This window comes from Lagenorhynchus albirostris, chromosome 10, assembly GCF_949774975.1.
Source record: "Lagenorhynchus albirostris chromosome 10, mLagAlb1.1, whole genome shotgun sequence".
Taxonomy (NCBI): Eukaryota; Metazoa; Chordata; class Mammalia; order Artiodactyla; family Delphinidae; genus Lagenorhynchus; species Lagenorhynchus albirostris.
Window position 1 is genome coordinate 79462202 of NC_083104.1, and position 27375 is coordinate 79489576.

At 42.9% G+C, this 27375-nt stretch overlaps 3 protein-coding genes across 4 annotated transcripts in view; 2 read left to right on the forward strand and 1 right to left on the reverse strand.

Annotated features, from left to right (window-relative positions):
• Positions 1-1924: 1924 nt before the first annotated feature.
• Positions 1925-9232, forward strand: LOC132527443 (boLa class II histocompatibility antigen, DQB*0101 beta chain-like). The gene is made up of 5 exons (XM_060163122.1): positions 1925-2102; positions 3528-3797; positions 6940-7221; positions 7729-7839; positions 8862-9232. Exons 1-5 carry the CDS (start codon positions 1994-1996, stop codon positions 8867-8869), a joined length of 780 nt encoding a protein of 259 aa, XP_060019105.1. The 5' UTR covers positions 1925-1993; the 3' UTR covers positions 8870-9232.
• The window catches only part of LOC132527441 (DLA class II histocompatibility antigen, DR-1 beta chain-like), a 61440-nt gene continuing 41910 nt past the window's right edge, over positions 7846-27375 (forward strand). The window contains exon 1 of the mRNA XM_060163120.1: positions 7846-8805. Within this exon, the coding sequence (XP_060019103.1) occupies positions 8640-8805 (166 nt within the window). The 5' untranslated portion in view covers positions 7846-8639. The remainder of the gene's footprint in view (positions 8806-27375) is intronic.
• LOC132527439 (HLA class II histocompatibility antigen, DQ alpha 2 chain-like) lies at positions 17673-25294 on the reverse strand. 2 transcript variants are annotated; one of them, XM_060163117.1, is made up of 5 exons: positions 25154-25294; positions 20992-21240; positions 20268-20549; positions 19836-20010; positions 17673-17867 (listed from the first exon to the last, which is right to left on the reverse strand). In XM_060163117.1, exons 1-4 carry the CDS (start codon positions 25233-25235, stop codon positions 19856-19858), a joined length of 768 nt encoding a protein of 255 aa, XP_060019100.1. In that variant the 5' UTR covers positions 25236-25294; the 3' UTR covers positions 17673-17867; positions 19836-19855. The 2 variants fall into 2 exon arrangements, with proteins under 2 accessions (XP_060019100.1, XP_060019099.1); XM_060163116.1 differs by lacking the exon at positions 17673-17867 and adding an exon at positions 18275-19668.

Here is a 27375-nt window from a genome sequence, read left to right on the forward strand (position 1 = left end):
TTATTAATGTTTTCCAGACACTGTTCTAATTGCTTTATAACCATTTAATACTGCCCCTAGTCATGGGCAAGAGGAGCCTGATAAATAATACATTTATTAAAAAAAAACACATTGATACTTCTGCCGTTGGGGACTTGATGCTTAGGGCTGGCGCAATCTGTACAATACAATAGTACTGTACTGTAGTACAATCTGTAACCATAAGTATCTGCTCCCTCATTAACACTATTCAAGCTGCAGGAAATGCTTCTCCACGTCTTTTGCTCTCTGTCCTCAGAAATAAAGGTGACTGTGTCTGAATGCTGTTAATGTTTGTGGATTGTGTTTTTGCTGACATCAGATGGTTCAGGGAGGATCTGAGCGGCTGAAGAGATTTTAAGAGAAAAGTCAACTTAATTTTTCAAATACTTGCATTCAAAGAGCATAAATGCAATAGATTGTTGTGTAATGAAAAAATCACTTTCCAGCAGGACTGGTTGTCAAATTTTGTTTTCTTGCTCCACGTATAAACCTGATACTGCCAACAGTTACACTTGGCCGCTGAGGAACATTTTGCGATATTAAGCAAGTCATATTACTCTTAAGTCTGTATATATGAAGGCCTAGATACAAAACGCACGAAGCATTTTACAAAGAGAAGTTTGAGGCAGAAGCGTTCAGTATTTTGTTGGCTCTCATAAAGCACATCAGTGGTAGACAACGTCCCTGGTGGCGCAGTGGTTAAGAAGCCACCTGCCAATACAGAGGACACGGGTTCGAGCCCTGGTCCGGGAAGATCCCACATGCTGCAGAACAACTGAGCTCGTGCACCACAACTACTGAGCCTGCGCTCTAGAGGCTGCGAGCCACAACTACCAACGCCCGCGCGCCTTGAGCCCGTGCTCTGCAACAAGAGAAGCCACCGCAATGGGAAGCCTGCGCACTGCAACGAAGAGAAGTCCCCACTCCCTGCAACTAGAGAAAGCCTGTGTGCAGCAACGAAGACCCAACGCGGCCAAAACATAAATAAGTTTAAAATAAATAAATTTAAAACAACAACAAAAAAAACCTTTTTTTTTTTTTTTGTTCTTCCATGCCTTTATTGGTGACAGCGATGGACAACAACAATGCCAGGCATAGCAAGATACCTGGGGTGGCAAGCAGGCACTTGCTACATCAGTGCAGCTCAAAACCATCTCCTTCAAGAACTCTGCTCTTCCCACCACAACTTAAGGCTCCTCAGCGTGTCTAAGATAATAAAAGTGAACTTGTCTGCGACAATGATTTTCTCTCCCTGAAATATGATCCCCACTTATTTTCCCTTACCCCAAATCCCAAGAACAATAGGTTTTAAATAAATATCACAGGGCTTCTCTGGTGGCGCAGTGGTTGAGAATCTGCCTGCCAATGCAGGGGACATGGGTTCGAGCCCTGGTCTGGGAAGATCCCACATGCCGTGGAGCAACTAGGCGTGTGAGCCACAACTACTGAGCCTGCGCGTCTGGAGCTTGTGCTCCACAACAAGAGAGGCCGCGACAGTGAGAGCCCCGCGCACCGCGATGAAGAGTGTCCCCTGCTCGCCGCAAGTAGAGAAAGCCCTGGCACAGAAACGAAGACCCAACACAGCCAAATATAAATAAATTAATTAAAAAAATATATCACAGAGATGTCTACTCTTGAATCATTTTTTCTCTCTTCTTGTTCTTTAAACTCCGAAGGCATTCAATCTTCAGATCATTCAAAACTGCAAGGACTCTTCACCCGAAATGTTCATCCAGTGTAACTTGATGAAGACAGAGTGCCAGGCATTAGATTGAGAACCTTCAAAACAAATGTCTGCCCAGAGATACATGAGGTACTTCAGCTCCAGTGCTGATTGGTTCCTTTCCTTGGGACTCTCCAATCCTGCCATACATGGAAACTTTCATAGGCTTTTATTCTCTAAAGTAGGCACACCAGATCCACTGGGTGTGAGCTGTGTTCACTACCATTACTTCTTCCTTTGTTCTCAATTATGTCTGGGACGGTGGCTCTGCAGATCCCCAGAGGCCTTTGGACAACAGCTGTGATGGTGATGCTGACGGTGCTGAGCACCCCAGAGGCTGAGGGCAGAGACTCTCCACGTAAGTGCAGGGCAGCTGCTCCCAGAGCCACCACTCTGGGGACCAGGCTCTGAGGGACACTTGGCCTGGGGTGTGATCTCAGAATATTTCCTCTCTTCGGGGATGCGAGCTATGTTACATTCTCATTTCCACCTTCTAATGACAAAGTGAGGACAGTCCCCCTCCCACAGGCTTAAGCCTGGGGACATTATAACAGGGAGGAGGAGACAAAGTGTGTATCTACTACAAGTGCTGGGACAAAGTGAGCATGGGTAGTTTGTTTTAAAGAATTTCTCCAAAGACACAGCAGGACTTGTCATTTCAGGATCCCCCAAGACCTTGTCTGGACTTAATACTATGGGGTCCTGGGTTGGGGAAATGTAGGGCAGCAGTGGTCTCTGTAGTCTCAGAATTTGAGGAAAAGGACTCTACATTCCTGACTCTTGAGTGGAGGGTTCCTGGAAGCAAACTCCTGGTATTTGAGTGGAGCTGACTGGGTGGCCACCGACAGAATCTTAACCTCAAGTTTCACTGATTTATGGTCAAGTAGTGACTTGAGTGGTTTTCAGAGACTTGAGTTGAGGATGGATGGGATTTAGGAGGAGAACGTAAGAAGAGAAATATGTATATTGAGAAAGCATTCATTTCAGACACAGGATTAGTATCTTCAAATAAATTCTCTGTCAATCTTCCTAACACCCCTGTGTAGATATAATGACTTTTTACACAATTATACTTAAGATACAGGTACTCTGTTAAGTAACCCACCCAAGCTGGTAACTGTCTCAGTTTAATTGGAATCCAATTTATCTATTTTGAAAGTCTGTGCACTTTCCGTGAATAAACCATCCTTTTTAGGACTAGGGCCCTGTCGGTCCCTTCTAACTACAAAGGAGTCGGGTCGGGGTGGCAGAAACGCAGAGGAAACCCACGCATGGGAAGGAAGGCACTTTGCCAGGGACCCAGAGAATGTGCCTGTCAGGACGAGGACAGGCTCCACTCTACAGCTCCTTTGTGATTCCCTTGAAGTCTTGTGCTTATGTAGACACTTGTTTGTCTCTGAGGTTCCCAGGATTTCGAGGGAAAATGACATTTCATGTGAGAACGTCCTGATCCCTCTAAGTACAGAGATGGATGTAAAACCAACCCGATAGCTCTGTTTACTCGGTTCTCAGGCTCAGGCAGGGATCACAGGTCCCAGGGCTCCCCTCAGAGACAGGCCTCCTCGCAAGAAGGTCATTCTGGAAGCCCTCAGACGGGGCGGGAGGCCTTGGAAGAGCCGCGCGGAGGCTCCGGGTTCGCAGCGGGAGGCGCAGGGCTGGGCTGGGCCGGGAACCCGGGGTTGAGCGGCGGGTTTCAGGTTTTTCCGACCCAGCTGGCCACGGGCCGACATCGCCCCGCCTGCCGAGCGGCTGCCGCCTGGCTGAGCGGCGGTGTCTCCCGCAGAGGATTTCTTGATCCATCATATGGGCATGTGTTACTTCACCAACGGCACGGAGCGGGTGCGGCTCGTGACCAGACACATCTATAACCGGGAGGAGTTCTTGCGCTTCGACAGCGACGTGGGCGAGTTCCGGGCGGTGACCGAGCTGGGCCGACCGATCGCCAAGGACTTCAACAGCCAGAAGGACATCCTGGAGCGGAAACGGGCCGAGCTGGACACGGTGTGCAGACACAACTACAGGGTTGGGGAGACCTTCACGGTGCAGCGGCGAGGTGAGCGCAGGCCGCCCTCCGCGGGGCCCACCCTCCCCTGCCGAGACTCCGCGCAGGGGTGAGGGGGCGGGGCCGCGGGGGTGGGATCCTCAGGCCCGCGGAGGGGACAGCGAGCCCTGGCGTCTCGCGCAGAGGGCCGGGGACCGAGGGCACAGCAGGGAGACGGAGGTTGGTAGCCCTGGAAAATTCCCCGCAGAGGCGAGTCCAGGACTGCTCAGTATGGCCCCAGCTCTCGAGAGCCTCGTCCTGCGCAGTTCTTTCCACTAATTCTGCACGTTCCCGCCTCGTGCCTTTGGCTTCTTTGCTTCCCGAAGCTCAGGAGCTCAGCCTGGTGGAGTTAGGGCTGTTCCACGGCTGCTCTCAGGGCACCTTACACACGTGGTGATATATTACAGCCATGAAAGAATACATTTTCACTTTTTGGTTTCAAATCATTATTCATCTTAATCCTGGTTTCTTAAATAGATGTCACTGTATCACTTGTCCCGGCCCTCTTTCTGGCAAGGGACTGTCTTAATTATCCCTGTGTGCCTAGTACCTGACACATTGGCAGGTAGTATGAGCTCCATAAACCTTGCTTAAATTAATGAATAAATGTTCTCTGTTGCCCAGCTGCTTAGGCTCAAGAGAAAGCATAAAGGTAAATAGGATCTTAAAAACTAACCGTATTAATTATTCTTTACGATTTTGCGTAATGCTTTAAAGTAAACTCTTATTGACTTGGATCTTAACAATTTAGAATTCGTGGATGCAAAGCCTGAGGAAAAAAAGTGTTTAGTAAAAATAGAAACAGTACTTGAGTGTTGTTGTAAGGCAACGTTTTAATTTCTTAGAAAAGCTCAACAAATGGCTGATATCAGAGCTGAAGTTTTGGGGTAAATAAGTTGATGCCATTTAATTACTGAATAAAAATTGTTTCAGGTTCCGTTGGCCTGCCTATCCTCTCTCTCCCTGCCAGCTCCCCCAACATCCACTGCAGGGGTAGACATTCTGAAAGTTAATTATACGAGTTTCATGAGCACCTATTGCTAGGCAATTGTCTTACCAAACACTACCTATACTATGCCACTTAATTTCCTTGGTGTTAGCAATCAGCATCAGCACTTTATATATGCTAATATTGGTACATAATAAACAGTTTAAGTAATTACACACAGTTATTCACTGTCTTGAAGCCTCCCCCAAATACACAATAGGCATCATGTTCTTTACTACATGTATATAGAGTCTAATGGAAGCAAAGCCTCGTTTAAGCCAGTTATGACCAGAAGCAGCAATGAGTCTGTTCCTGCTTATTTTCAATGTTAGTGGGACAAAATGATACATTCAAGGGATTGAAAACTCACTGATTAATCCCTAGTCTGACCCTGGTGTTCTCTGTGTATGTTCATATAACTTTTAGCTTACTTTACCCTATCTTGCCTTCTCCTTCATCCTGATGCCACCAAGTACATACTTATATTTTTGCTATTTCAGTTCTTTTTCATAAAAATTATTCTAAAATTTCTCTCTTGAACTTGTGACCTCCATTTTTTACTCCCAATCTGTTTAAGACGAACAGATTTTATAAGTTCACCTAGCTGACCATGACTTTAGTCAGAGCCCAGGAAGAAGAACCTGATCAAGAGTTAAAGTCCAAACTGAAAACATGATTCTTTCCAGATGATGGCTCACGAGTACCATGTTATTGGGGTGACGAGACTGCCTGCCAATCTCAGCAAGTCCCAGTTATATTGTATGTTCATGTGACATGCTCACTAACCCGGGCCAACTTCTGCAAGAGTCTCAGAATATTTTCTATAGAGAACATACATGATAATTATGTCTGATTTCAGAGCAAGGCAGTTATTCTTAATAGCAAAGGGATGGCAGCTCACTTGAATGTTAAAAGAAAATTAGGGGAAAAAAGTAAATGAGAGTACATAATGTATTATCAAATAGCTAAAACACTACATGAAATATTTACTATAGTTTTGCACTAAGGGAATGAGGGAGATGCAATAAAATGGCTGCAGAGATAAAGGATAATACGTGTAAAACAGGTTGGGAGGTGTGTCATATTTGACCATGAGTAGCAATCTGAGAAGATAAAGGAATCGAGGCATGGGCAAACATGATATTTTATCAGTGTTACTTGTTTTCACGGTTTCCTTTCTTTTCCTTCAAAAATTACAAACTTTTGACATAACACTTGTGGTTCTTTTTTGTTTTTATTTTTTGTTTTGTCTTTGTTACTAGATTGCAAGTTCTGTAAAAGCAGGGGCCACAGTTTGTTGTTTATCTTTGGGTCCCCAGTGCTTGTCAAATTTATATTTGTTGAATGAATGAATGAATGAATCAAATAAAGTATATGTGGCATAAATGAACTGGAGATGGAAGTGTAGGTATTTAATTATATAAGTTTTTGTGGGGAGTTCGCCACAGAATGGCATTTGAGCTAAGATGAGGCTAAAAACTGAGAGGGATGCTTTGTCGACCAGTAAGAAGTGCTCTCGCTCTCGAATTCTGTATTACAGGGCTGAGGGTTATAGATGTAGCCTGTTTGAAAAGCACTGCTTTGTAGGAAGGATGTGATGGTCACTGTTGTCCCATTTTACTGGACATAGAAATGTCTGTACTTTCTTAATTCTCAGTCCATGGGGCCATGACTACTGTTGATCATCTCATGGCCAGCAGGTGGGAGTCAAAGTTGCTGGATTTTCTCTACTGTGGGGAGCACAGAACCTAACAGAAAACAGTGTCACTGACCTAGCACAAGTCACTAGAGCTTATCCTCATGGTCACTTCTAGATGGGAGAGCGAGGGGGAACAAGTCCAGGTTTATTATTTTATTTAAAAAATGTTATAAATAGTGGCTTGTATAATATAGCAATTTATAATTTTAAAGTGCTTCATTTTTATCAATTAGTGTCAACAGAGTAACTCCCATAGAATGATTAAAACTGTCTCTTGAGACTCTGAAAAGTAAACTGACTAATGTTTTTATTCAAGCTAATAAAGTGGTCCAGGTTAGATCCAAATCCAAGATTTGGAATCCAAGGATCTTTCCACCCTGGTACCAGGGAAGGACTCTTCCCGGTGCGGAGACTTGCTGTGTGGTTTCACATCTCACTGTGTCTTTTCCTGTCTGTTATTTCCTCAGTGGAACCTACAGTGACCATCTCCCCATCCAGGACAGAGGCTCTAAACCACCACAACCTGCTGGTCTGCTCGGTGACAGATTTCTATCCAGGCCAGATCAAAGTTCGGTGGTTCCGGAATGACCAGGAGGAGACAGCTGGCGTTGTGTCCACCCCTCTTATTAGAAATGGGGACTGGACCTTCCAGATGCTTGTGATGCTGGAAATGACTCCCCAGCAAGGAGATGTCTACACCTGCCATGTGGAGCACCCCAGCCTCCAGAGTCCCATCATGGTGGAGTGGTGTAAGGGGCACTTGGTTTCCTTTCACCATGGGGCCCACGGGACAGGGGCAGATAGAGCTTCCTTGGTCCATCCCATCTCATCCCTTGTCCCCAGAATCCCTACTGAGCTGGAAATTCCAGGACACAAGAGTGCCTCTTGCTTCATATTAAGGGCATCAGAAGAATCCTGATCTCATTGTCTTTCCAGATACAGGGAGCTCACTCTACACACCAGGGCCCCAGAGCCCAGCCCTGGTAGCTCTGAAGGATTGACTGGTGACCAGAGTCTTAGGGCGTAAGGTTATGGATGTGTCCCTGAGGAGCAGGGATCCACTTTCCCCTTCTCCCACCCGTCCACTCTGTCCAAGGATCTGTTGGCGGGTCCATCCCCTAGGGGTAGTCAGAATGGAGAACTAGGTTCCCCTGGCACCTCCACCTCCTGTATCTCAGACTAGACTTTAGGCTTCTCAAAGGGACACCCCGCTTTGGTGTGGGGACAAACCCTGACACTCAGGCTCTGATCCTTAGGGGCACAGTCTGGATCTGCCCAGAGCAAGATGCTGAGTGGTGTTGGGGGCTTTGTGCTGGGGCTGATCTTCCTTGGGCTGGGTCTCATCATCCGTCACAGGAGCCAGAAGGGTAAGGAACTCTGGGGAAAAGGGGAAGACGGGCTGTGACTGAGACCCTCTGTTCAGGGACGCCTGTGCCTCTAGATGTAGCTCTTTCCTCCTGACCCTGAAAGGAAAGAGACTAGGCTGGTGGTGGGCGGAAATGGAACGACCTAGGGAGACATTGGAGTCTGATTTTACTGGTTGAAAAGTAGCCCTGTCACAGAGGTGACAGGTGGGATTTATTCTAGGGCTTCCTTCTAGTGGCAGTTCCATTCATTTGGGGAGATTTTGTTTTAGGGCAGTTAAGGCCTTGTGGGTAGAGAGGATGGGTAGGGAAGAAATATATTTCAAATTAAGTTGCTTATCTCATTTCCCTTTGGGGTGGGCGAGACACTTGCTGTTTGTGTCATGAGACCTTTTGTGGGACCTCCTGGGCCTCCACCAGCAGGTACTGTTTTTGCTCTGTTTCACTGGGGGTTATGGGGACAGATAAAAGAGGGAAGGGTGTGAGGTGAGTATACCTGGGCACAATGGTCTCATCCGTGGCCTATCTTCTGCTATGGGATCAAGAGTTAGGGGAGAAGTTCACCCAGTTTCTGTAGGAAGCTCCTGAGGTTGTTCTCCAGAATCAGGCCATAACTTTGGTGGCCTCTTTCTGTGAAACTTGGAGCCAGAACTGTGGTGTTAGTGCTAGACACCAGGATGATACCCACTTTGTGCCACATGTTGGTGACTACTGCCTGTGGGCATTTATAGTGACTGAAAGAGGCTATGCGTGGTGGAAAGAAGGTGAGTTATTATCTAATTTATTAAAAGTTTGACGTCTTCATGTCCCCCAGAAGGATAGCTGCTCCCCAGCCTTCCACACATCTGCGTCAGGCTGAAGTGTTGTGCCCTCTTCAGCTGATTCACCTCTACACAGATGTTAGGGGAGGTGATGGTGACATGCCCCGGACCTCAGCTTTCTCTGTCGGATGCTGCAGGCCGAGAAGAGGTGAGGGGGCATGTCCCTCAGGGTGCCATGTGCTGATCACTCTCTCTCTTCTCCAGTGCACTGACTCCTGAGGACGCTTTGACGGGGATTGGTTTTTGTTCTTCTGTAATAGCTGCCTGTTCTTGCCCAGAATTCCCAGTTGCCTGTTAGCCTGTTCCTCTGAGATCAGGTTCCTCCATTAACTCTAACACAGTCACCAGGTTACCCCTTGCCCTGCCCCAAGAATTTGTCTGTGATGCTGCTTCCTGCACTGACCCCGGAGCCTCTGCCGGTGTACTGCCAACAGCGTCTACTGAGCGTCTACTCAGACCCCAAGGGATTTTTCTGTTTGCTTTCTCCCTCTGCAGACTGCTCAAGAGAAGCACATTGTAACCGTTACCTGGCTATAGGGTATATCGTAATTAAACATGAATATGAGTTATCTATACCCTGAGCCTTCTTTTTTATTAAGTTTATGCTAATCATATATTTTTTTAATATTTATTAAGACTCGCGCCGGGTTTCAGTTGTGGCACATGGGATCTTCGTTGCTGCATGCGGGATCTTTAGTTGCGGCATGCGGGATCTAGTTTCCTGACCAGGGATTGAACCCGAGCCCCCTGCATTGGGAGCACGGAGTCTTAACCACTGGACCACTGGACCATAGGGAAGTCCCTATGCTAATCATATATTTTTTATTGAGGTATAATTGATATACAACATTATATTAGTTTTGGCTGTACAGCATGATGATTCAGTATTTGTATATATTTTTGCAAAATGATCACTACAATAAGTCTCGTTAACATCATCACTATAGATTGTTACAATTTTTTTCTTGTGATGAGAACTTTTTAGATCTACTCTTCCAATGACCACCTGTCAGGGTTACAGGAAGGAGGCCTCCCTTGTGAGGAGGTTAGATAGTTATCCAGCTGTCAGACCAACACACAGGCTGGGAGCTGGTTGAGAAGCAGGCTGTACCCAGGAGTCTGATTCAGCAGCTCTGGGTAGAATCCAGAGAATCTCTGCTGGGAAACCACTGGAGCAGATCAGTGGATTCCACAGTGGTGGGAAGAATGAAAAGGACATCTCCTTCATATTTGTGTTTTATCTAAAAGTTAAAAAAAGGAAGTAAGCTTACTAATATTTGAGGTCTAGTGAATCAGACAGTCTCGTGTCACAACTGAGATGTCACATAGAATACTGTAGGTAGAGCAGGAGTATTCCATCACTGAAAGCTGCAGCTGTATCTTCATTTGTTCACTCACATTAGCATGTTTCCATGTCTTGTAGTTTACTGTGCCCTCTTAAAGAAACTTACGGACTATATTATTTTATTTTTATTATTTTAAATAACAGAATTGCAAATGGTAGAATCTTTACAATATTTTGAATGAAATGGGAAATAACCATGAAAATCTTTTGTGTCACAGAGAGGTTTGTGGGTTATCCTGGGTCTAAACAATTAAAGCATAGTCAAATTAAAAAAAAAACTACTCTTTTAGCAACTTTCAAATATACAACAGAGTATAATTAACTAGATTCACCATGCTGTACATCACATCCCCAGGACTTACATATGTTATAACGGGAAGTTTGTGCCTTTTCACCACCTTCATGACTTTTGCCCACCTCTGGCAACCACCAATTCATTCTCTTTATCTATGAGTTCTTTTCTATTAAAGATTCCACATGAGTTAAGTGAGATTTTATGGTATTTGTCTTTCTCTGTCTAACTTATTTCACTTAGCATAATGCCCTCAAGGTCCATCCATGCTGTTGCAAATGGCAAGATTTCATTCTTTTTATGGCTGAATAATATTCCATTATGTATATATACACACCACAGTTTCTTTATCCATGCATTCACCAATGGCCACTTACGTTGCTTTCATATCATGGCCATTGTAATTAATGCTTCAATGAACATGGGTGCATAGATCTTTTTCACGTTAGTGTTTTTGTTTCCTGTGGATAAATACCCAGAAGAGAAATTGCTGGATCATATGGCAGTTTTATTTTTAATGTTTTGAGGAACCTCCATGCTGCTTTCAACAGTGCTGAACCAATTTACATTACCACCAAGTGTACAAGGATTCATTTTTCTCTACATCCTTGCCAGCACTTGTTATTTCTTGTCTTTCTGATGATAGCCATTATAACATGTGTGAGGTGATATCTTTTTTAAAAATATATTTATTTAATCTTAAAAATTTATTTATTCATTCATTTATTTATTTTTGTGGTGATACCTTACTGTGGCTTTGATTTGCATTTCCCTATTGATTAGTGATGTTGAGCATCTTTTCGCTTACCTGTTGGCCATCTGTATGACTTCTTTGGAAAAATGTCTATTCAGATTCTCTGCCTTTTTTTTTTTTTTTTTTTTTGCAGTACGTGGCCCTCTCACTGTTGTGGCCTCTCCCGTTGCAGAGCACAGGCTCCGGACGCGCAGGCTCAGCGGCCATGGCTCACGGGCCCAGCCGCTCCGCGGCATGTGGGATCTTCCCGGACCGGGGCACAAACCCGCGTCCCCTGCTTCGGCAGGCGGACTCTCAACCACTGCGCCACCAGGGAAGCCCCTCTGCCCATATTTTAATCAGACTTTGTTTTGCTTTTGAATTGTATGATATTTTTATACATTTTGGATATTAACTCCTTAGCAGATATATAATTTGCAAATTTTTTTCCCATTCAGTAAATTTTTTTTTCGTTTGGTTGATAGTTTCCTTTGCTGTGCAGAAGCTTTTTAGTTTGATGTAGTCTGACTTGTTTATTTTTGCTTTTGTTGCCTTTACTTTTGGTGTCAAAAAGTCATCACAAAGGCCAATGTCAAGGAGCTTACCATCTATGTTTCTTCTAGGAGTTTCAAGGTTTCAGGTCTTATATTCAAATCTTTAATCTATTTTGAGTTAATTTTTGTGTATGGTGTAAGATAGTGGTTCATATTCTTTCTTTCTCATGTAGCTGTCTACTTTTCCCAACGCCATTAATTGAAGAGACTTTTCTTTTCCCACTGTGTATTCTTGGCTCCTTTATCAAAAATGTGTGTATGGGTTTATATTTGGGATCTCTATTCTGTTCCATTGATCTACGTGTCTGTTTTTATGCCAATACTATATTGTTTTGATTACTATAGTTTTACAATATATTTGAAATCAGGGAGCTTGATATCTCCAGCTTTGTTCTTTCTCAAAATTTCTTTGGCTATTCTGGATCATTTGTGGTTCCATATGCATTTTAGAATTATTTGTTCTAATTCTGTGAAAAAATGCTATTGATATTTTGATAGGGATTGCATTGAATCTGCTTTGGTCATTTTAACAATATTAACTTCTTCCATTCCATGACCATGCTATATTTTTCCATCGGTTTGTGTCATCTTCAATTTCTTTCATCTGTGTCTTATAGTTTTTAGAGTACAAGTCTTTTACCTCCTTGGTGAGATTTATTTCTAGGTATTTTATTCTTTTTGATGCAGTTGTAAATAAGATTGTTTTCTTAATTTCTCTTTCTGATAGTTTGTTGTTAGTGTATAGAAACACAACAGATTTCTATGTACTAATTTTGTATCCTACAACTTCATTGAATTAATTTATTGCTCTAATAGGTTTTTGGTGGTACCTTCAGGATTTTCTATATATACTGTCATGTTGTCTGCAAACAGTGCTTCTTGCCTTCCAACTTGGATTCCTTTAATTAATTAATTTATTTTAGTCTGATTTTAGGACTCCTAATACTATGTTGAATAAAAGTGGCTAGAGTGGTCATCCTTGTTTTCATTCTGATCTTAGAGGAAATGCTTTTGGCCTTTCAATGTTGAGTAGGGTGTTGGCTATGGGTTTGTCATACATGGCCTTTATTATGTTGAGGTATGAACCCTCTATACCCACTTTGTTGAGAGTTTTTATCATAAATAGGTGTTGAATTTTGCCAAAAGCTTTTTCTGCATGTATTGAGATGATCATATGTTTTTTATTCTTCTATTTGTTAATGTGGTATATCACATAGATTGATTTGCAGATGTTGAATCTTGGCAGCTACAAAAACCAGGGCACCAGAAGAGTGTAAGAGCTCCCTTCTGAGAGCTACTGGCACTGTGGAGCGTGGCAGAGGAGAGTGAAATGATAGTGCCCACCCTCCAAGTTCTCTGGAAGGGATTACAGTCAGCCTTTAGATTTGTGTTTAATTAGAAGCTTCCCCCTCAGGCTTTAGCTATGATGGTAAGCTAATAGTCCTCTTTCACAGAAATACTGATCTCCCGGGTCTGTTGCTTCTTACTGTGCCCTGGGTTGGTAGCTGTTTAAGAACTTTTCTACATTTGTTATAGTTCTTTGTCACCCCTGAGCCTAGTGTCACCCTAAGCCAGACAATGTAGAGGCATCTCCTAGCACCAGCTGGAAAAATCAGGGCACCAAAGGTATACGCTTCTGTGGAGGGCACCAGTGGGCTGGAGCAAGGCAGGGGGAGAGTGCAAAGATTTTGTCCACTGGCTTCTGTTGCATGCAAGTACCTCTATGGCCCCTTAGAATTGTGCCAAACCAGAAACCTGCCCCTCAGGCCAAAACTCCTGGACAAAAAATAAGCCTCTTTCTCAGAAAGACTGGGAATGTGTTTCAGTCTGCTATTTGTGCAGTACCCTTGGGGTGGTAGTCTGCCAAGAACCATATGATTGTTACAGTCCTATTGGACCTAGGAGTGTGAATCTCCCTGCCCTCCAGAACCAGGTGATCCAAAGACATCCCACTGGGTTGCAGCCACAAAAACTGGGACACCAGACCCAAAAACCAGGACACCAGACCCAAGTAAAAGCTCCCCTGCAGGAAATACTGGTGCTCTGGAGTGTGGCACAGGAATAGTGTGACGATAGCACCTGCTGGCTAGCGCGATACAAAGTGGAAGTGTAAAGATGGAATCCCTGAAAAAAAAAGGCGTAGGATAAAAAAATAAAAAGGTGTCTGCCCACCTTAGCATAGCAGAGGGAGAGTGCGAAGACGGTGGCTGCCAGCCTCCATCTCTGGGGAGTATCCCAGCAGACCCCTGCTCCTTAGGCTGACACTTTAAGGTCATCAAATGAGCCTCATTCCCATAAAGTCTGGGCACTTTTCAAATGGCTTCTGTGCTGGGACCTGGGTCGAGTGAGTCTGTGTGTGAGCCCTTTAAGAGCCATTTCTTGGTTCACTACAATATTGTCTCATGGACATGAGAGCCATTGGCTTTCAAAGCTAGAAGTTTTGGGGACTCATCTCTCAGGTGCAGGTCTTAAAAGTTGGGGTGTCTATATTGTGGTGTTCACACCCCTTGCTCCTCAGGGAGAAGCTCTGGATTTTGAGTTCCTTCCCAATTGTGGGTTGCTGTACCTGGAGAAGGGTTTATGGAAAGATAATGACTCAGCCTCTCTTGCCTTGATGTGGTTTCCCTCTCATTTGCCTGATGTGCAGGTGTTGTTAAGCCAGTTTTTAGTTTAGTTATTTTTTTTTTCCAGAGGAAATTGTTCCATTTATAGCTGTAGACTGGGTATGTCCATTGGAGGAGGTGAGTTCATGATCTTCCTTCATCAACCTCTTGTACCAAACTATTTCAGCAATTTTGAATATATCATCACCTTCTGTCCTTAAACGTAAGATTTCTTTTGAGAAATCTGATAGCATTATTGTTTCCCTCATAAGTTATAAGCTTCTTTTCTCTTGCTGCTTTTAAGATTATCTCTGTCTTTGATTTTTTACAACTTTATCATAATACATCTTTGAGAAAATCTCTTTAAGTTGAATCTTTTTTTTTTAAGAAGATGTTGGGGGTAGGAGTTTATTAATTTATTTTTGCTGTTTTGGGTCTTTGTTTCTGTGCGAGGGCTTTCTCTAGTTGTGGCAAGAGGGGGCCACTCTTCATCGCGGTGCGCGGGCCTCTCACTGTCACGGCCTCTCTTGTTGCGGAGCACAGGCTCCAGACGTGCAGGCTCAGTAGTTGTGGCTCACGGGCCTAGTTGCTCCGCGGCATGTGGGATCCTCCCAGACCAGGGCTCGAACCCGTGTCCCCTGCATTAGCAGGCAGATTCTCAACCACTGCACCACCAGGGAAGCCCTTTAAGTTGAATTTGTTTCTTAACTATGAGCTTCATGAACTTAGATATCCAAATCTCACCTCAGATATGGGAAACTCTCAGTGATTATTTCTTTTCTTTCTTTTTTATTTCTTTTTCTTTTCTTTTTTTAAAGAGAGTGATACTGGCAGGGCTATTTTATTATTTATTTACTTATTTTTTTGCATTAAAATTTTTTATTGGAGTATAGTTGATTTACAATGTTGTGTTACTTTCTGCTGTACAGCAAAGTGAATCAGTTATACATATACATAAATCCACTCTTTTTTAGATTCTGCCATTGTTTCTTTAAATAAGCTTTATGTTCCCTTCTCCGTCTCTTTTCCTTCTGGGACTCCAATAATTGACAGAGGGTTACATTTGATTGTATTCTACAGATTTTCTAGGCTTTATTCACTCTTTTTCATTCTTTTTTCTTTGTTTTGTTCTGAGTGGATAATTTCAAAGTTCCTGTCTTCTAATTCACAGATTCTTTCCTCTACTTGATGGAAAGAAGATGAAAGAATCTTCCTCTTCTTTCCATCAGGCAGAAAGAGCATTTTTTGTTGTACTTTTCATATCCAGAATTTCTATTTGTTTTTTTTTAAGATTTCTATTTCTCTATTAAACTTCTAATTTTGTTCATGTATTGTTTCCCTGATTTCATTGAGTTGTCTTTCTGTGTTTTCTTGTAGCTCACTGAGCTTCCTTAAAAGAGCATTTTTGGGTAAATTATAGACCTCCACATCCTGGTGTCAGTTACTGGAAGATTATTTTGATTCTTTGGTGTGTCATGTTTCCTTGATTTTTCATGTTTCTTGAAGTCTTTCATTTCTGTCTTTGCATTTGAAGTAGCAATCACCTCCTCCAGTCTTTACTAACTGACTTTGGGAGAGAAACACGTTCTGTCCGTCTTGCTAGGGATTCTGAGACTCTCTCAGACCTTTTATGGATATGCCTGTACTACACTTCTTGCTCTCTCGTGGCACAATGCTTAAACTTGTATGCCTTCTCTTGATTCTGCAATGTACCAGGCTGGCTGCTGACAGCTTCCCTTTTGTTTTCCCAAGAATGGAGCTGAAGCTCAGGTTCATGTTCTCTCCCTGGCCTACAGATTTGGGCTGGCTTTCTGTGCTACTCATTAGTTGTCTGCCAAAGCTCACTCTTGCTGCTGTCAGGAGTGCACACAGGGAGCTGGCCACAGTGTGGGGTGTGTGTGGGTGAGGTGCATGGGGTGTTGGGAGTGCCTGTGGGCAAGCTGATGGGATTCAATGGTGAGGTATCCCCAGTGGCTTGTTGGTGGACATCTTGAGGGATCTGCGCCTCTTTCATATCTTCCAAGAGTTCTATCTGCCACTTTGCTGGCCTCTACTCACCCCCAGTAATGTAAGTTATGACTCACTACTCTGGATGGGGTGAGAGAGAAATGGCAGTTTCCCGCACAGCTGAGGAAGACAGGTGTTCACTCACATGCTCTCACTTTCCTTACAATTATCCTTACAGGATAATTCGTGAGTTGAGAAGGTCTCTCTTGGCACCAAGCTGTGCTGCCTTGGGGAGGAGTGATGCTGTTCCTCCTACCCTCTCCAGTGTGTCCAACTTGTATTTCTTTGCTCCAGTGGTGTGCTGGAAGTTCTCCACTGGAAACCTGGACTTCCACAAAGGCTCTCTCACCTATGAGTAATTGTCTAAGACTGTTCTCTGCGGGTTCCCAGATAATAGCTAAGAGGGGCTGAGCCAGTTCATGGGCCATTGCAGGGTCCCTAGCCATGACTGAGGTCTGTATGCTTGTTATCTGATGCATGGTTGGCAAGACTCCTCCTGGATTCCTTAGCATATGGTGTTGGATCCCATAGCTCCCACAAAGGTATCTTTATCCAGGAATGGATACCAAATTGTTGTTAAAAGGGGGATATGAACGAGAGACATCTTGTTCGACCATGTTGCTGATGCCACTCCCCAAGTACGTTCCTGTTTCCTGATTAACAACCTCACTTAACTAAGTCATATTCTTAATCAACTTCCAATGAAGCTATGTGTGCTAGGTACATTTTTTATTCTTTTATGTCTAACAATATTTTATCCTTTCTTCATGCCTAATTGTGATTTTGAAAAGGTATACATTTATTAATAGAAAATACTTTTCCTTTAGAACTTCCAGGCCTTTTTCATTATCTTTATGATGTAAGTATCTGATGGTTTAACAGTGTCTGTTGTCTGTTTGTTTTGTTTCCCTCATTGGGATATTTTATGATCTTCTTTTAACACTTGAGATTCTGAAATTTTAAAAATGATTTAAAAAATTTTTAATGTATCTAAGAATGAGTTTTTTTTCATTAATTTTGCTAAATATCTGAAAGTCCCCATTCCATGTAAAGAATTAGGTCTTTTATATATGGAAAATTTTCCTTTACTTGTTTTCATAAATTTCCCCCTTCATTTTTCTGTATCCCTCTCTAGCTCTGTTACTTGATGTTGCCAGGTCTATTCTCTGTGTCTTATCTTTTCTACCATATATTACATTTCTTTGTCTTCTTTTTCAGGGAGAAAATTTCAAGGAGGTTTTCTTGATTTAATTTTTATATTACATAATAATAATTCTATTATTATAATTTTTATATTATTCTATTATTTTTTAAATCTTCCTATTACATTTTCCAATTTTTTAGCCCGTCATTATTACTTCTATAGAGGAAGTATCTTTTCACTAAGGATTCTAATTAGAAAGAATTGAAATAGCTTGCTTGCTCTTACATAAACTTTCTCTACTAAACTGTAATAATTTTTGTTTTATTTTATTGTCATACTCTCTTTTTAAAAAGTAATTAATTTGGCTGCATCAGGTCTTAGTTGTGGCATGCAGGATCTTTCATTGTGGCGCACGGGCTCTTCATTGCAGCGTGCAGATTTCTCTAGTTGTGGCAAATGGGCTCAGTAGTTGCGGCGTGCCCTGCGGCATGTGGGATCTTAGTTCTCCGACCAGGGATCGAACCCACGTTCCCTGCATTGGAAGGCAGATTCTTAACCACTGAATCACCAGGGAAGTTCCTCATACTCTCTTTCATACTGTTAGATTTCTCAAACATTTGCTCTGCCCTCTTTAACCTTGTCCTTCACTTACTGTAAACCATCTTGTTTCATCTCAGACATTTATACAAGCCTTCTCTAAACAACAAATTATACTTGGTTCCTGTGCAATACTCTCTCACATTACCTTGTTCTTTTCCTTTATAAATTCTTCAGAGTTTGTACTTGGATGTTTGTGAAACTGTTTCATGTATGTATGCTTCCTCCTATTGGAATGTAAATTCTTCAAAGACAATAAATATATCTGTTTTCACATTACTTTAATACACTCAGAATGTAGTATGGTATGTATCACAGCATCGCTTCTAAGTGACCATTTTTACATTATAGATTGAACTAGTAATTATATTTAATAAAGTTTGGGGTTTAGCCCAACCAATAATAAAGTGAGCATTACTTTGCTTTCTTTTGCTATTGTTCTTTGTTGTATACACACTCTTTAGGGTTACATTTCTGAGAGGTTCTAAGGTGTAGAACAGGATTTGGATGCTCAGTGTTTCTTAACTGCAATACAAATAAGGAAAACCTTAAAAACCAAAATAACTTCAAACAGAATGCTTCTCTGCTTATTTTTTCTTTTGGCTTTCCTGGAATATCTAAAAAAACCTTTGTATTATGGAACATTTCAACTATATACAGTAATAGGGAGAATAGTACCATGTATCAACAGTCCAGTTTTAAAAATGATCAGTTCATGGACAATTTTGTAAATCCACCCATTTAATATTATATGCATACTGGGTTATTTTAAAGATAATCTTAGACAATATATAATTTCATTGATAAATATTTTACTATGAAAATCTAAGATATAAAAACTTTTTAGAAATATAACAGCAATGCCATTACCACACCTAAAATTATTTCTGATTGTCTCAATAATTTTTTTTGTTTGTTTGTTTGTTTTTGCGGTACGCAGGCCTCTCATTGTTGTGGCCTCTCCCATTGCGGAGCACAGGCTCCAGACGTGTAGGCTCAGCGGCCATGGCTCACGGGCCCAGCCGCTCCGCGGCATGTGGGATCTTCCCGGACCGGGGCTCGAACCCACGTCCCCTGCATCGGCAGGCAGACTCTCAACCACTGCGCCACCAGGGAAGCCTCTGTCATAACTTTTAAAAGCTATATTAAGATGAGTACAGACTTATTTCTTGGTTTTTATATTTCTGCTATAACAAATCTACACCATGGGAGAAGAGTATATATTATCTTCAATGATGTCTGAATTAGGGGGGTGGGTGACAGTGCCAAGAATGGGAACAGAAGGAAGAGAGAAATAATAATCTCAGCTAAGATAACAACATATTATTAGGCTACACAGGTTGCTCTTGTGTTACTGGGCATGAAACATGATCTGAGAAACGAAATTAAGGGGCCTAAAGCATAAGGGAACAAGGTCCTAGTCAGCCTTGAGATGAAAGACAGGAAAAGTTTCAATAAAAGGAGGATTCATTGCTTCCATGATGATACTGGATCAGGGTCACTAGGGATTAGGTAACTGGGTGGAATACGCCAGTGATCCCATGGTATGTAACTATTGAGAACAGAAAAAAATCATCAGGTGGTCAGGGGGAGAATTCCGAGGTATATGTGAGCTTTAAGGGATAAGTCCCAGAGAAGAGGTGAGAGGAGGAGTGTAAGAAGAGAGAAGCTATATGAAGATAGTTCTAGGTCACCTAGCATGTCCACTCTTCTGCTCTGGTAGACGGGCAGTGCACCTGCAACAGGACAGACATGAGACTGATGAGTCCTAGGGGCCTTCTGTGTAATTATCATGACCTTTCCCAGTTCTCCTCAACTTTTCAACCACATTTGAGTCCACAAACCTCTTCTCACTTTCTTTCCTCCTGTACTGTCTCCAATGCTAACAAATCCGAATCCTTACCTTCCCTTCTAGGGTGCAACTCACAAGGGCCCTTGGTGTCTGGAGGGACCACCTGAGCGCAGGCCTTGGATGATGAAGACGGTGCCCACCACGATGCCTACGAGGCCCACAGTCAACCCCAGGGCGCAGACCACAGTCTCTGTCAGCTCTGACATAGGGGTTGGAATCTCAGGTTCTGCAAAAGTGAAGTTGTAAAACTCAGAATACAGAGTGTTGGTTCATGTGCATGTGTTTGGGATGGGGCAGGAGGTGTGGTGTTCATTCTACAAAGACTCAGGGCAGCAGGCTTAGGGAAGAGAGGGAAGTATATCTTTAGAAACACTTGAAGTGTGGAAAACAAGCTCTGGACCATGTGATTTAGGGGCTAAAAGGCAGGACATTCTGTACTTGATAGAGAAGAGAAAGTATCAAAGGGGTGGAACTCGTACATACCCCAGTGTTTCAGCAGTGGCTCATCCAGGCCCCAGTGTTCCACTTTGCAGTCATAAACATCATCATCAGAAGGCAGGAAGGTGAGATAACTGATCTTGAGGAAGGAAAGATCATTCTTCGTGAGGAAGCTGATCTCAGAAACACCCTCTCTGACTGTGTGTCCGTTCCTCAACCATGTGATGTTGATCACAGGAGGATAGATGTTGTCCACAAGACAGATGAGGGTGTTGGGTTGACGCAGCAACACAGGGAACTTAGAAAACACAGTCACCTCAGGAACCTCTGTGGTGAGAAAACAGCACTGATGTGAAATGAGGATAGCTCTGCCCTGAGGTTCTGCATTGCATCCTGGGGGAGCCCTCCCACCAACATTTCCCAGTCTGACAGTGGAAGAGCTCTTGTTTCCCTTTTGCTTGGGAGATGCTATTCACTGCCTCTGCTTTATCCCCATGTTCTCTGTGGGCATGCTTGTTAAGGAGGGAGGTCTGTGGGATTCAAGGGATATGTTATGGGAGTAGGGATCCTTATATTACATGGAAATATGTGATCTTTGAGAAGAGGGAGGATGAGGGTCCAGTAATTACTATGAGAAAATCTGGGGACTCCTTGGAAAGGAGAGAGTTTTATAGAGTGGTGAAGGGTATCTCTCCTTAGGGAACAAGAGAGTGAGGCCTGGTATGAAACAATAGTTTCAGTAAAGAGAGGCAGAATGGTGGACACCTACCATTGGTAACAGGGGTAAAGTTGGAGCGTTTAATCAGGATATCCAAGTTATGTTTCGCCACAGCTATGTTTCTCAGGGCACCCTGTGGGTCAAAACCTGCGAATTCGCTAAACACAGGCAGCCGCCAGACAGTCTCCTTCTTCTCCAGGTCCACATAAAACAGCTCATCTCCATCAAATTCTTGGGTGTACTGGCCAGAGGGCCCAAAAGACTGGTAGATAGTTGTGCCATAGGATGCAACGTGGTCAGCTGATAAGTGAAGGTGAGGGGCAGGAAGGTGCAAAACAGAGGGAGAGGAAAGAACCATGTTAAACAAAGTTACAGAAGAAACAACTCTCAAACACTGTAGTCTTCACCTCTGGCACAGTCTCAAAGCAAAATTCCCAGCACCTGTTTCCTTCGCCCTCAGTGTTGGTAGCTGTCCTGTTAGAATCCAGTCTGTCTTTCCACTATAACATATGCTCAGAAGGGTGGCCTTTTCACAGGCCCTGTTTACTGCTATTTCCTGCATGTCCAGCTCAGTACCTGGCACATTGTAGGCTTGTGATAAATATCATAATGGAGAGAAAGAAGAAAGAAGGGAATGAATGAATGATCATGGTGTTAGTTTACTTCCCTTTGCTTCATAAGTTTTCTTTCTCACTTACTTCTTTCATCAGTTAATAACACATTCATTATGGTTCCTCTCCCTTCAGGACTGGCTCAGAGCAGAACGTTTTCTATACAAGATTCATTTCTTATTGATTGATTGATTGATTGTGGTACGCAGGCCTCTCACTGTTGTGGCCTCTCCCGTTGCGGAGCACAGGCTCCGGACGCGCAGGCTCAGCGGCCATGGCTCACGGGCTCAGCCGCTCCGCGGCACGTGGGATCTTCCCGGACCGGGGCACGAACCTGTGTCCCCTGCATCAGCAGGCGGACTCTCAACCGCTGTGCCACCAGGGAAGCCCCATCTTATTTTTTTTAAACCAAGGAAAAGCACACGGAATCTTATTATTTTAAAAGAGTTTCCTCTTACTGTTACAGGGTGTAAGAACGAGTATGACAAGGACAGTGACAGTATTACAAAACATATAAAGAATAAACAGTGGTTTTAAGTTGTCCGTTTTGTTAACAGTAGTGATCCTTAAAGGAGAGTGCTTGATTGCTTCTGAAGTAAGAAATGGAAGTTTTATTTTGGATTTCTGTTACTTCCCACCCCTATTTTTTTCTTTAAGGAGGTTACTAAACTTCTTTTTCTGACTCAACACGTATTTGTTGAGGACTCAAGGTACTGTGCTGCCGTTTTCTTCAAATGGACAATATACTTTTCTGAGGATGCCAAAGCAGAATGGCAACCGGTTCAGTTGGACTCTACTCAAGTAAGCCTGACTGGACAATTTTGTCCAGACACATACAAGCCTTTTATCATTTTCTCTTTCCTTCCTTCCTCAATTACTGAGCATCAACAGGGTTTCAGACATTGTGGGAGGCAAAGAGTAAAACATCAATCAGGCATGGTCTCTGCCAACAAGGAGAATATTGATTAACGGGAGAGTCAGGTGAGTAAAGGAGCAAGTACAGTGTTCTGTGCTGAATTCTGGTATGGATGTATCCAACATCCTCATCTGACCTTAGCTATTAATCAAACCAAATGACATTATCCTTTCATGTTCCTTGGTCTTTGCAGGGTCTGTTTTTTTTTTTTTCCCCCTGAAATGAAATTATCTGTTAGGATTTCCTGGACACCTCCAGTTCATTCTTTTTTAAAAATTTATTTAATTAATTAATTTATTTATTTTTGGCTGTGTTGGGTCTTTGTTGCTGCGTGCGGGCTTTCTCTAGGTGCATCCAGTGGGGGCTACTCTTCGTTGAGGTGATCAGGTTTCTCATTGTGGTGGCTTCTCTTGTTGTGGAGCACATGCTCTAGATGCGTGGGCTTCAGTAGTTGTGGCTTGTGGGCTCTAGAGTGCAGGCTCAGTAGTTGTGGTGCACGGGCTTAGTTGCTCCACGGCATGTGGAATCTTCCTGGACCAGGGATCGAACCCATGTCCCCTGAATTGGCAGGTGGATTCTTAACCACTGTGCCACCAGGGAAGCCCCAGTTCATTCTTGAAGTTTCTGCTTAGTTACCAACTTTTTAGCTAAGTTCTCTCATTACACATATTTTTGCTCACATTATAACCTCCAACCTCTCCATCCCAGTGTCCTGCTTTCAAGTCAATCTATTCCTCATCATTACCCAGCATGACCCCTTGGTTGATCACTTAAAAGGCCTTCCAATGTAGCCTCCTTATCCCTGTAGTGAATATTCTTGACTCCTTTTCAACCATGGATGTATGCAATTATTCTCTTCATCGGCTACTTGTCCTGAGTTGCCAGCACTGAAGAGCATCGCACTGCTGTGCCAACTGGAACCAATTCACTTTTACAGCTTCAGCCTCACCTGCATCCATTGCCCTGCTCAGCAATACTCCTTCTGTTTTTCTGCACCATTTTCTTAGCATTACTAATCTTAGTACACTCCATGGGGCAGATAGCATGTCTTTTCATTTTTGCATCCCCCAAACTTAGCTTGCTGCGTGTTCAAGAATGAGTACAAAATGTCAATTACTATTCTTGAGGATCACAGAGACTTTGGGGAAGACTGACAAGCACAGAGGTAGCAGAATTATATGACAATCAGAATCAGCAGTGACCAGGGCTGCAGTATGATTGTGAGCCCTAAGCGCTGTTGCATAAGCAAGCTTTCCTCCATAAAAATATTAAAAGTCATATTTTATGGCCATACTGGGATAAAGACAAATATAATCTAGGCTAAACTAAAAATTAAAACATTTTCTTCTACCCTAAAAGTTCATTTTTTTTTCTAATTAAAATAATAAAATACTTTCATGGAGCCCTATAAGCACTGCAGGCCCTTGGCCTGTGTCCCCTGTGCCCAATGAGGAAGTCGAGCCTGACCAGGACACTCTAGTGTGACGCTGAAGAAACAAAATTTAGAAGTGCTCTGGAGAAGTATGTGAAACTTCCACTACCACACACAATTAGAATGGGAGCATTCATGGTTAGCAAAGTTGCTGAAGATTAGAGTAACCCTCCATTTCACTTCCCTTTTGAACTACCTGGCCTTTCTACTTTGGTTTTTACAAACTCACTCAATGTCTATAAAGTAACAAAGATGTGGGCCAGGGATGGATCCTGGAAGGAAAGGAAGACGAAGGAATGTAAGAAAAGAGGGTGGAAGGAGGGGGACAGCAAAGGCAGAGGGGCCTAAGGGACCAAATAAATAATCTGTGCTTGCCCATTCTTCTTGAAGGACTTCCTTAGATGGGGCAAAGAACTGGTAATTTGGGCTAACAATTTGAAAACAATATAATTTGATTCATCAAGTTTCTTATCATAAAGTTCTCAATTTTAAAATAAAAATAAGGAAATTTCTTACTTTGTTAAAGAAAATAAAGCAAAGCTACACTTGTAACGGTAAAACTAAAAAAATAAGAATAATCTTTGACATTTGTGTGGCTTAATCACTTAGAAAGCATTTCTACACACGTCTTTTACTTGGTTATTTGTGAGGTGACATGTATGAGGTAACTGAGGTTAAGTGAGGACCCTGTGGTAAAACGCCTTGTGTAAAGGCATTCTGCTGGGCTTGCTTACCCTCTCCCCACCTGTGCGAGATGACAGCATGAAAATGTATGTAGATCTGAGACTGAAAAGGTCACCCTTCTTTGTATCTACACAGTATACAGAATTCATGGAACTGTTTACCCCAAGATACACTGTAGGAGAAATATGCAAAAAGCTTCAAAATTTACTCAGAGAAATTTAGGAGCAATAGTTCATAAAATTTTAGTAACAAAATATCCACTTATGGAAACATTTCTAATCTTTGAGGCAATAATGAATGAATGCCCTAGAGCCCTCCAGGACATATTCACTGGATCCAATATCAGAAACAGAATAGTGTCCTTGGTGAGCTCTGCAACAGCACAAGTAGCAAAGAGAGTGGGTCTGGACTCTGGTTTCCTGCAGGAGGAATGACTCTAAGTTTTAGATTTGCTTAATATTGAGAACGCTTTGAGGAGTTGCTATTGTTTCTAGGCCAAACTCTATCTTTTTTTCCCTTCAATTCCCTGTTCCCAACTCTAGTCCCCACATCCCTCAACCATGCACTCACCCACAATGTCTTCACCTCCACAGGGGCTCATCATGATGGTCAGGGTGAGGGTCCCCAGAATCAGAGCTCTGTTCAGGACCATCCTACTTTAAGGTGGTCTCAGCAGTTGCCGTTCTGAGTTGCAGAGCTATGATGAGGGCTGAGCTGAGAAGGAACTCTGTAGACACCCAAACCACACTCTGTAGACACCCAAACCACACTTGGCCAATCAGAAAAATCCCCTATGATGACACCTCAGTTGCCAGATGAAGACTTTGTACTAAGAGGCCTCAAAGGGGCTGGGAAATCCCTTGGTTCTGAGGCGGCCTCCACTCAGAGTGGACCTGAGGGAATTTTCTATGAAAGGAGGGAGGGTATTAAATCAGAGTCTTCTCACATATGTGTATGCCTGCTGGTGACAAGAGGGCTGGGAATTTCTGAGCAGCCTCGTGGACAGATGAAGTCATCACTAATATGGTGTCCAACAGGATATTCTGGGCTATAACTTCCAGGGTCTCTCCCCTGAGTTCGTCCCCCTCCCTGGCAGGCCCCACCTCCTCCCATTTCTCTTGCCTCCTTATGTGGGTTAACTGTCTTTCTCTTTGTTTCCATAGTGCATATGGAGTTCTCTAAATATTGAGTTGATCCAAGTGATTTCTGCTGGTGATAGCCAAGGAATACCTTTGCCTTTTCTACTTAGAGGAATCCAGTTGAGTAAATTATTCTTTTCGTACTCTCAAAAGCTTTTATTACCCAGGGCAATAAAAGTACTTGTAATGTCTTGTAATGCTGCCTAAAGTAACTGCATGATCTTTCATTTGAATTTTTTCCCTGTCTTGAGTATTCTTTATGCTCTATATTTTGGTGAACCTATCTACTTTTAAAGGAATTTGGAGAGCATTGATTACATTAAAGAAAGCTCTGGCTGGCATGCTGTATAATTTTTTTAAATTTAAGAATGTCAAGTCAAATATTGAGGGTAGAATTCAGGGAATTGTTCTGACTTAGAAAATGTTCTTCCTTTAATCTACTGGATATTTTAATATTCTTTATCCTGCCACATTAAAACCCCAGGTATTTGTGAGGGACTAAGGACTGAGCTAAAGTGAAAGACAATTTTTAGAGGGGAACTTATTTTTTCAGAAGAATTGATTTTCTGTGTGTTATGGAAACCACAGGTTAATGGGGTTCCATTTAGAATCAATCCCCCTGTCCCTGTTAGATGGCCCCCAGTTTCTCAGCACTGTCTTACCTCACAGTGACAAAGACTATAAAGAAGAGTGAGACAGAAAAAGCCCTGGCATCTGGGAGCTGCCTGGGACTATTAATTAGGCCCTGGTGTCGCCAGGAGCTGGCCTGTGACTCATAACTAGGTTTTGGTGTTTTCTTGCTGAACATAAGCAACGTCGTATAGCAACAGCATCAGACAGCCATTCTGTGACCATCAGCCTTTCTGCTTTGACTATCAAAGCAGAAAACAAGGCCACTCAGTAATCATGTCTCAACACAGACAAAACATGAACTGTGTCCAAATCACAAAAATGACCAAGCGTACTTCTCCCCTAGATAATATGAATGACCTCTGCTTCTTTCCTAATTACAGCTTTAGCCCCAGTATAATCTTCCTTCCTCCTAGGGAAGATTTATTAAGATGCCCGATTACAGAATTACCCCACTTCACCACCCACTTCTTGACAGAATCCAATTAAGAACAAAGTCTCTGTTTCTTAAATCTTCCTCAAGATCACCTAACACAAGCCCAAATCCTATAATAGTTTAAGGGTCTGTTTCATGTGTTGCCTAGGCTATGGTCCTCAGTTATTCACTCAAACATTAACCTAGGTGTTGCTCTGAAGTTATCTTATAGATGTGATTAAGGTCCAAAATCAGTTGACATTATGTAAGAGAGATTATTCTAGATAATCTAGGTGAGGCTGGACGAATCAGGTGAAAAGTCTCAAGAGCAGACCTGAGGTTTCCCCGAGGGGAAGAGATTTCACTGTGGGCTCCAGCTTCAGCCTGTGCTGAAATTTCCAGCCTGCATTTCCTGACAATAGCCCTCCCTATGGGTCTTGGACTTGCCTAGCCCACCCCACAACTGTGTAAACTAATTCTTTGCAGTGAATCTCTTAAAAGATCTCACCAACAGGTTCTGCTTCTTTGGTTCCAACATCTTCATATTGAGATGCCCATGATTCCCCATGGTGAGTTTATGAACAATACAACCAACTTGTTCATCCATG